This window comes from Morus notabilis, unplaced genomic scaffold, assembly GCF_000414095.1.
Source record: "Morus notabilis unplaced genomic scaffold, ASM41409v2 Scaffold281, whole genome shotgun sequence".
In the NCBI taxonomy this organism is placed as follows: domain Eukaryota; kingdom Viridiplantae; phylum Streptophyta; class Magnoliopsida; order Rosales; family Moraceae; genus Morus; species Morus notabilis.
The window spans coordinates 291,752-301,616 of NW_010357693.1; the positions used below are offsets into that span (position 1 = coordinate 291,752).

General features: G+C 33.9%; 2 protein-coding genes across 4 annotated transcripts; one reads left to right on the forward strand and one right to left on the reverse strand.

Annotated features, from left to right (window-relative positions):
* The first annotated feature begins 1,906 nt into the window (after positions 1–1,906).
* Positions 1,907–5,308, forward strand: LOC21396722 (10 kDa chaperonin, mitochondrial). 3 transcript variants are annotated; one of them, XM_024174797.1, is made up of 4 exons: positions 1,907–1,915; positions 3,324–3,443; positions 3,782–3,921; positions 5,054–5,308. In XM_024174797.1, exons 2-4 carry the CDS (start codon positions 3,339–3,341, stop codon positions 5,100–5,102), a joined length of 294 nt encoding a protein of 97 aa, XP_024030565.1. In that variant the 5' UTR covers positions 1,907–1,915; positions 3,324–3,338; the 3' UTR covers positions 5,103–5,308. The 3 variants fall into 3 exon arrangements, with proteins under 3 accessions (XP_024030565.1, XP_010088971.1, XP_024030555.1); XM_010090669.2 differs by lacking the exon at positions 1,907–1,915 and adding an exon at positions 2,969–3,091 and having other exon boundaries at positions 3,332–3,443; XM_024174787.1 differs by lacking the exon at positions 1,907–1,915 and adding an exon at positions 2,969–3,083.
* Positions 5,309–5,682: 374 nt separating this feature from the next.
* Positions 5,683–9,865, reverse strand: LOC21396723. The gene is made up of 6 exons (XM_024174780.1): positions 9,722–9,865; positions 8,866–8,916; positions 8,702–8,774; positions 7,913–7,953; positions 6,055–6,114; positions 5,683–5,918 (listed from the first exon to the last, which is right to left on the reverse strand). Exons 1-6 carry the CDS (start codon positions 9,785–9,787, stop codon positions 5,850–5,852), a joined length of 360 nt encoding a protein of 119 aa, XP_024030548.1. The 5' UTR covers positions 9,788–9,865; the 3' UTR covers positions 5,683–5,849.

Below are 9,865 nucleotides of genomic sequence, written 5' to 3' on the forward strand. Positions count from 1 at the left end.
CAGGGTTGAAAAGGCTTCCTAAAGCCTTTGGATTTGATTTTTCAGTTTATCATTTTAATTTTGGCAGGCCAAAGAGGGAGAAGAAGATGAAGAAATTAAGACTGTCATGGCCAAGCTCGAGTTTGCAGCTAAAAACGATGCAGAACTTAATAGAGAAGGGAAACCTGCCATTCATAAACTCGAAACATTGCCTCTTCTGAAGGATTCTTTATCAGAGTATGCTGTTTGTTCCTATGAACTATTTATACAGAGCAAAAAAAAAAAAAAAAAGGGGGAGAGAACTTTCGGTTATAAATATCGAACTGCTTTCGGTGCAGGAAGCATCTTCAACAAAAGTTTTTAGATCATGGAATATTGAGCCTACTAAGAACTTGGCTTGAAGATGGAAGTAAACAACAATGTGGAGAAGGAATGGTTTTTGCTATATTATTCACTGACTCAGTGTGTGTATATAACAATTACAAAGCTGATTCTAAGGAAACAAGTATGGTAACAAATATGCACAGGTGCTATGCTAAAAATAGACCATTGACTTATATTTACAATGAATGATTTAATGCCTTGAAAGATACGGTGAATCATGAATGGTTATTTGGTTTATCAGGAAGCTTACCAAATAGACCTATCCACAACGCAATTTTGAAGATTTTGATCAATGTATCACGAAGATTTTCTTTTCTTGTAATCGAAGTAAAGTACTAGTGTCGTCAACATTGTCTATGTTAGAGCTTGAAATTTGTTGTTGTTTGCAGTTTCCAATTGACCTGCAGCAGGAGGAGAGAAGAGAACAGATGAAGAAGAGTGGTCTCAAAAATGTTCGGTTTATCTCACAAGCCAACGATTGCATTTTAGTGTCGAAGTATCCAGATGATAGAAGCAACCAATTCGGGCGAATCTCGTTTTGCTTTTTATCTGCAGGCCGTTAAGTTTCTCTCTGAATGTGATGAGGAAACCATTTCCAATGGAAAGCTTTTGACCTATTTAAAATTTCTTATTCTTTGTTATCATTTTAGGCCACCAAGAATCATGAGTGGTTATTTGGTTTATCAGGAAGCTTACCAAATAGACCTATCCACAACGCAATTTGGAAGATTTTGATCAATGTATCACGAAGATTTTCTTTTCTTGTAATCGAAGTAAAGTACTAGTGTCGTCAACAATGTCTATGTTAGAGCTTGAAATTTGGTGTTGTTTGCAGTTTCCAATTGACCTGCAGCAGGAGGAGAGAAGAGAACAGATGAAGAAGAGTGGTCTCAAAAATGTTCGGTTTATCTCAGAAGCCAACGATTGCATTTTAGTATCAAAGTATCCAGATGATAGAAGCAACCAATTCGGGCGAATCTCGCTTTGCTTTTTATCTGCAGAGCGTTAAGTTTCTATCTGAATGTGATGAGGAAACCATTTCCAATGGAAAGCTTTTGACCTATTTAAAATTTCTTATTCTTTGTTATCATTTTAGGCCACCAAAAAAGAGTACGCTGAAGTGAAACCTAGACATGGTGTTCACGATTCAGACAAGTCCTCACCGTAAGATTTATGAGCGGAATTTCTTACTACATTACATGTTTTCCTCTGCTTGAGCATCTCAGCTTTTTGTTTGGTTTTTTTTTTTTTTTTTTTTTTTTTTTTTTTTTTTGGCACCTTACCATTTCCAGTTGAAGGAGGACCTTTTTTCACTAACCACAGTAGACACAATTCAGGTCAATCTTCGTCTAGACATGCTAATCGAAATTCAGACGACTTCACAAGGTAAGATGTGGCGAAATTTCTTACTACATTATCTGTTTTCCTCAGCTTGAGCATCTCAGCTTTGCTTTTTTTTTTTTTTTTTTTTTTTTTTCACTTGCCACAGGAGACACAATTCAGGCAAATCTTGGTCTACACATGGCGATTGCAATTCAGATGGCTTGTCACCGTAAGATGTGACGAAATTTCTTCCTGCACTTTGGCCTCTGCTTGAGCATCTCAGCAATATGTTTCATTTGGCCAAGCCAATTAACAAAATATTTTCTTCCTAAAATATTCCTATATTTGTATCTGATAACACAAAATTCTACGTAAAAATAATAAATAAATAAATAAAAAAACAAAACATATGCATTACGATAAAGTTTACATGATTGGTAAAACTACAAGACGTGATAAAGTTGAACATTGCATTTTATGGTTAGGGCTTTTGAAGCTTTTACCTTTGGACGTTGATAGGATTGATAAATTATCTCCTGATTTTTAATTGTTACAAATTGCCTTTTAAAATTGAATAAAATGTTGTAGAGTGTCCCGTAGTTGATGAATCATGTTAAAATTTGAAGATGAATGTCCTCATAATATGACATGACGTCTCCTAATATGACATGACGTGCTTTGATCGTCATTAAAAATTTAAGTATCTTCCTTCAACCGAGCTCATGTTGCATATACGAGGATAGTTCCTTTAAAATTTCAACAGTTGTGGACCATTTAGGGGCGCTTTGTTACACTTTATTGATTTTTTGAGAAAATACACTTTATTAATTTTAATAAGTAATTTATTAAAATTAAAAATGTAGAGGCTAACGTACCAACCGTAAAAGTTTGCGCAGTAGATGTGGTAATATACGAGAAAAAATCACTTGTGTTTCCTACATTAATATCTTGGTTACTTGAAAATATTATTTTTTTAATATCTTTTGTACCATTTTTTTTTTATTTAAATGGTTTAAGATAGGGAAAAGAAACGAAATATAAGTAAATATTATCCTTGTATGTTTTTCTTTTTTTTTTTTGCTCTGATATTATCTTTGTGTTCTTTTTAGGGATATTATCTTTGTGTTAAATATTAGCAAATGATATTTTTGATATTTCTTCTTAAAGCATGAAGATATTATTTTAATGTTATCAATAACCCATATATTTGTACTTAAAACATTTTTTTACGGAAAAAAAAAATCATTGTAATGCCAATTGATCTTTTTTCTTGTAACGAGAATTTTAAAAGAAAAAAATAATACCCTCCTTAAACCCTAAAATAAGCAGCGCAGAGCCTCTCTAGTCTAAACTCGCAAAAACCTTGCATTCTCTTTCTAATTCTCTCTCTAAAAAAGGTTGAGAAGTCGCATGAAGATAATTTTAATGTTATAAATAACCCATATATTTGTACTTAAAACATTTTTTTACGGAAAAAAAAAATCATTGTAATGCCAATTGATCTTTTTTCTTGTAACGAGAATTTTAAAAGAAAAAAATAATACCCTCCTTAAACCCTAAAATAAGCAGCGCAGAGCCTCTCTAGTCTAAACTCGCAAAAACCTTGCATTCTCTTTCTAATTCTCTCTCTAAAAAAGGTTGAGAAGTCGGAAATGGCGAGGCGTTTGATCCCTCTGTTCGATCGCATTCTCGTTGAGAAGATTCTCCCTCCCTCCAAGACCAATTCTGGGATCATTCTTCCCGAAAAAAGCTCCAAGGTTCGATCTCCCTCCCTCTCTGTCTTCTTTTTTCAGTTTTGAATTTGGGGCTGATTTCTTTTTAGTTTTCCATTCTAGACTTGTTTATAGTTGCTATTATTTTCCCTTTCAATAACTATGTTCCTTTTTGTGTTTCTAAGTATTTTCCGTTGCTTAGTATTTCTCAGTTTTGTTATAGAGGTGTTCATCTTTCTGAGAGTTTATTTCTTCTTCTTAGATTCTATATCTGAAATGTGCATTTCTCTTAGTATCCATTTTGAATATTAATTTCTTTTATCCTAAGTGGTTTTTTCTTCTTAGGCTCATTTTGTTCTTTGTTTGTTTGATTGTAAATTCAGCTCAACTCTGGAAAAGTTGTTGCGGTGGGTCCGGGTGCCACCGATAGAGATGGAAAGCTTATTCCTGCAACTTTAAAGGAAGGAGAGACAGTTCTTTTGCCTGAATATGGAGGAACAGAAGTTAAGCTCGGGGATAAAGAGTAAGCTTTACTTTAGTTGATCCGTTTATGTTTTTAATGATATACTAACATCTGCACCGAAGAGTTAATCACGTTTTTAACCCGTCGAGCTTGTGGAATCGAAATAAAAAGTTTTAACATCTTTCTCATTTTTATGTTTTTTTGGTAATGGTTGTTATGCTGTAATTGCGTGTGAATGAAAATCAACCTGTATAAAAAAAGAAAACTTTAGCCCTCTGTGCTTTGATAAGAATATCGATGTGTGTTAATTCGGTAAGAGTGTTCTATCGCTATGGAGGACCCTTTTGATTTTGGTTTGGAACAGCACCCTAACTGAACTAAATAGATCGGTTTTACAAGGAATCTGAAACCAAAAACGATAGAGGACGCTGAAACATAGATATGCAACCAGTTTATGTTTTGGAATGGTAATTATGTTGTTGGTTTTGGTTTGTTGCAATTCTAATGAATCTAATGAGTGATTTCCCATCATAAATAGTTTGAGTGATATGTAAAACATAGCAGCTTGCCAACAGAGTTTTGATAGTTGTGGAACCAACATTTACATTGGAATTCTGAAATTTACCCTACTTGTTTTACTAAAATCAATGGAAGCATTAGTGATTAGACTTTATGATTTTGAGTGAGCATGAGGAGTTTTTATATGATGTGATATGATGTAGTTGTCGTCTTGTTGTTGCCGTGAGGTTTGACATGGTTTTGGCGCCATAAGGCATAATATAGACTTATATTGAGACATAACAGTAGATTGTTTTATTCGTTTATACAAATAATTGGTTGGTTTGCAGTATTCAATTTCCGACTATCTAAAACCTTTTACTGAACGTTCGAGAAAAAAGAAAAATCATAAACTGCTTTGGAAGTACCATTGTCCATATGGGCAGTCAGCTCAAGTTGGTATAGTTGACTTATTTCTGTCTTTTCAGTATTTTGCATAGACATACTCTATGGTGCTCAGTGTCTTATTTTCGAGTCCAAAAACATTGTCAAGTATCAGAATGAGACCTGTATTCCATATTTGTATGTTATCCTTATGCTTGCTTGTGCCAGAATTAGAAGCAGAATTCGAATTAATCAGGACATCATTGATTGTCCGAAATGTGTTTCTTACTTTCCCTTTATGCTGTTTCAGTTATCATCTGTACAGGGAGGATGACATCCTGGGAATTCTTCGTGACTAATGCATTTCATTGCTCGGGGCTCGAAATGGGTGGTTTTCCGAAATGTGGAATTCTAAGTTTTTTTTGGCATCACAGTTTGACATTGCTGCATCGTTTGTTTTTTCAAACTTGTACTAGCCTAGAAGACAGTGTTACTCGTATTCTCGGGGACTCAAGTTTGCAATTTAAAAGTTAATCCTTGATGGGAATTTTAGATTACCATTTAATTTGTGTTCTTCATTTTCTTCAAGCTCGTTAAATCTTGTGGATTAATTCCGTCTCACTCGATCTAGATAAACCCAAAGCATTATGTAATACGTTTCTACTTATGAAAAGGAACAAAAGAAAAAAAAAAACTGACTTAATAATCTTGCCCTCCTCCAAGGGACCAAGATCCAACAAAAATTTGAATTGCCAATCGTATAGCCAGATAATGCTTGTGTTGATGCCATGTTGCTGAAGATTTTATAGTGACGTTATATTTTGTAAGGAAAAGATGAGAAAATTACAGATTTTACCTGTTTAAGGAATTGACTTAATAAAAGTACTCTTTTTAAAAAACTTTATCCCTTAGACTAGTTCTAATCTAAAATGTAGAATCTAAAATGAAACGACACTCTCATAAAATCAATTATTTATACAATCTGTTCTTCCATAAAATTATCACACAATTAGATCCAAACACCTAAAATCCGACGACACAAGCAGCAAATGCTCATGTACTGGACAAGTCTTAACATAAGAAATGGTACAATACATAGTTTGAGACTACTTGTCAGAATTGATTGAAAGTTTGAGAATGTTTTGGGCAGCACCTGAACTCAGTTCTTCATAAACCTGAATTATGTAGGAAAAAGGAAAAGGGATTGTCATTATACATCATAAAGTCCAAAATAAAACTTGGATATTATCATCTCTATTAACAAAAACAAAGACATGGAATTCTCTCTTTAAATGAAAATATGATGCTTACAAGCTTTTTATGTATTCGCTGAAAGGCCTCGCAAAATCTCTCTGCTTCTGCTGCACCCACCTGTACAATTGAGCACCAATAGTTAAGTCTCTCCACATTGTCCCCATCGAGGTTTCCTCCATACATTGTGTCGTATCAGACACCTTATTAGAACAATAATAAATATACAAAGCAATATGGTATCTCTAAGGACAATTTGGGCGGGATTATGGATTGATTAGAGGAAACTGGGGAAACCCTTGGGAGAGCTAGCAGACCTCAAAAAGTCTGCAAATCTATTTTGTAATAGAGTCTAGTTCTTGTTATCAATAATAATCTTTTCTCGGTTCTAATCATTATCCCAAAATCAGAAGAAGTTTCTAAATTAGAATTAGAAGCAGAAATAGAATATCTTCATTTAATATCAGATTAATTCCTATAACTTCTTCTGGTAATTTAGCTTCTTCTCTATTTCTTTCTAAAAGCAGGTATTAATAGTTATTTATTTTGCAAATGGATTTTCAAAACAAGGAAGCACCTTCCAGACCCTTTAACTACCGCATATTGAAGGCTCCTTTAAATTTTCCAAAGATAGTTTCAAATCAAAATGCCTACAAAGTCTGGTTTTTGTCTGACAACCTTAGTGATTTTAGTAAGCTAGTTCGAAATCTAGAAAACTGAAGATATCTTGATCTATGACATCATATTCTTCCATTTCTGCTTCTAATTCTAAATCAGAGACATGAAAGATCAGTACACCAAATCCAACCATAGGAAAAAGATATATGAAACTCACTTTGCGGTTTGTGGTTACCTTACAACGGCTTGAAGGTTTCTACAACTATCCTTCTATGTCCATGTCCAACTTTTAGTCATATTTAACTATGTTAGCTACTCAGTCCATCAAGTTCCACACATGTGCACCACCAACACGTGTCGGTCTACACTTAACCTTGCCAAACATTATAGCAACTCTCGTAAATTGTCTTTTAGCAATTTCAAACTGTGTGTCCGTTTCTGTATTGTGCAGCAAGGAGTATTGACTAACATGAAGAGGTGATAAACATGTGTAGATGTTGCTAGAATAAAGTCAAATAGGAAAAATTGGTGGATCCAGAATTTTTTAGGGTATGAGTATGATAACCACAAGACCGAGTTTGGTGATGCAAGATTTCAACATAGCTCATGTAAACGACCTTCCTAAAAGTAAAATAACAAAGCAATTCTATCCCATGAATTAAGCCAATACCTTACCTTCGGACCTCTTAAAAATTAATAATATCAGTTCAATGACGTAAATTATTACCATCAGTAAATAACCCAATATAAACTCAATGAACACCACCGTAATCTACTGGACAAAAACAAAAAACCATTAGAAATACCCGTCATGAAGACACGAACATGATGCTTTAACATAATGTAACACACTGCCGCAAATGTAAGAGTGCCTTAAAACTAAAACTTTGTAACTGCTCCTAAACAACCATATAAAATCACAAACTAGAACCCCCATTTGACAAAAAGAAACCAAAGAGTAAAATCATGGAGCTTGATACGTTTTGGCAAGAATAAATTTCCAAAATACATATTTACAATTTTTACATGCAAGAAAAAGCTAAAACACAGCTGGAATGTGGGAGGATTCATATGTCGATAAGAGAAATTTTGTAGATGTGTGAGTGTTCATGTCTTCAACTTTGGTGCTTGTCATGCATGCTAAAATTGTTTCGTTCTCAATCGAGAGTGACCGTAATATTATAAACAACTGATAAGAGGGGGGAAAAAAGCATGCAAAATATTCAAATCCCTCAATAAGAAAGATTTGCAACTCAGTATTCTAGGATCAAAAGAGGCTGAAAGCTGAAGCTCAACATACCTTCCTCTCAGCAGCTGTCTTTAACTTCGTCCAAAATGCATCTGTGAATTCACATCCATATCAACAGATAAATACAACTTCGGTACCATATATTAGCCAACAGGTTGATAATAAACCTTTATCCAATTTCATCTCCACCTTATGCAATGGATAGACAAAACCCATATTTTAAGTAAAGAAGCATGAAACCTTAAAACAAATGAACTTCAGAAAACTATTTCGAGCCATGTCAAGTGGCAAAAAAGAGAAGTTACTTCAAAGGATCACATAAGACTTTAAGAACTTAGGGATCAAAGAAAACGGTAATTGTATCTATTCCAGAAAGAAATCATTTAATTTTTAATATTTTCTTTCTTTAAAAAAGAAAAGAAAACCCAATTTGCTAAAACAAGTCCCTGAAAACTGGAGCATTAGAAAAGAGCACCAAGAAAGTCAAAATAAGTAGACCAAAGGGAATGGCATTAGAAAGTACGACTCCCAGGTGCACTAATAGCGTGAAACTACTTAAGAAATCAGAAGAACAAACAAATCCCACAATGGGCCATGACTTAAAATCCTGCATACGTATCCATGTAAACAGTTAATCATGGATATGCAAGAGCAGCTACCTCAAAGTATTGTAGATATGTTATTAGGTGCTTAGGTAGGGTAATAGACAAGTCATCAAGGCAAAGGCCCAAAGCACTAATATATACATTTATTAGCAAGATTTAAACCATTATAAATCTCATTTTTCTGGCTAGAATAAGACTTTTTCTCCGTGTTAAAAGTTTTGCAAGTGAGACTTACCATGTTGATAAAGTCCTTCGATTGCAACTTGTTTGTTATCTCCATGATCCCACGCATCATGCCATTCTTTTAGCTGTTATGCGAATACGAGGAAAAGACTATGTCAAGTCAAGTAGCAGCACGCGCGCACACACAAAAAGGAAAAAAAAAAAAAGCAGTACCACCTCATTATGGGATGACTTAGAAGTTGATTGTCTTGATGATTCCGATTCGAACTGAAATATGATTCAAATGAAAAAATTTTATGGTACAAAATATAATCCGATACAACTGAAATATGATTCAAATGAAAACATTTTATGCTACAAAATATAATCCGATACACACAAGTGAATAAAGAGAAAAATAAGAGGGTAAGGGACACAAAATGCCGTTCGTTTAACCATTCTTCAAGCTGAAACATTAAGACATACCACTTTTTTTTTTTTTTCATATACTCGTATACCATCTAGATCTAGTATGGCTAAAATAATAGAACGTATGATGGAAAATATCAAAACATTTTCAGCAAATAAAGGAAAATTGATCCACAAAATAAATTAGCAAAATCAGAAACTTCAATTCATTCCCCATCATAAATGGTTTCAGCCCATCTTTCTCTCTTTCTGACAAAGGTGAAAATGAAATCCTTTTTATGATAGGAATTTTCTACTACAAAAAATTTCCTATTGGACAGCACTATGACCCTTCGTAAGAAAACCCAAAAAATTCCTAGCAAAAACTAAAAACCCCCACCATTTCATATGCTCAGACTTAAAATTTGTAATAATCTTTTTTTTTTATTTTTTTATTTCAGACACTAAACTAACAATAATCTTCATAATAACAACCCAAAAGACATTATACATATACGGGGAAGTATTACTCTATAAACTTGGCCAATTTTCTCATACACCCAGATAATTTCTAGGGAACATATTCCAAAAATTGGACAGTGAAGAATCGTTTTACTTGAACGAAAAGTCATTAGCAGTAAAACATCAAGTACTGAGAGAGAGAAAGAGAAGGAGGAGGCCTTACAACGAAATCTCGGGATCGGACGACAGGGAAGAGATCAAGGAGGCGTCGAAATTCATTCTCATCCATGGCTGTTTCTGATACTCTGCTCTCAGTTTTCTCGTCTCTCTCTCTCTCTCTCTCTCTCTCTTTAGATTTTTTTTTTTT

What these genes read in the sequence shown, in the direction of transcription:
- LOC21396723 (XM_024174780.1), bottom strand. Translation starts at nt 9,787, where the DNA reads ATGGATGAGAATGAATTTCGACGCCTCCTTGATCTCTTCCCTGTCGTC. An exon ending in AGACAGCTGCTGAGAGGAAG is followed by an intron (nt 6,115 to 7,912) that starts GTATGTTGAGCT and finishes TCAATTGTACAG; the next exon opens with GTGGGTGCAGCAGAAGCAGA. An exon ending in AGCGAATACATAAAAAGCTT is followed by an intron (nt 5,919 to 6,054) that starts GTAAGCATCATA and finishes TACATAATTCAG; the next exon opens with GTTTATGAAGAACTGAGTTC.
- LOC21396722 (XM_024174797.1), top strand. Translation starts at nt 3,339, where the DNA reads ATGGCGAGGCGTTTGATCCCTCTGTTCGATCGCATTCTCGTTGAGAAG. An exon ending in TTCCCGAAAAAAGCTCCAAG is followed by an intron (nt 3,444 to 3,781) that starts GTTCGATCTCCC and finishes TTGTAAATTCAG; the next exon opens with CTCAACTCTGGAAAAGTTGT. An exon ending in GTTAAGCTCGGGGATAAAGA is followed by an intron (nt 3,922 to 5,053) that starts GTAAGCTTTACT and finishes ATGCTGTTTCAG; the next exon opens with TTATCATCTGTACAGGGAGG.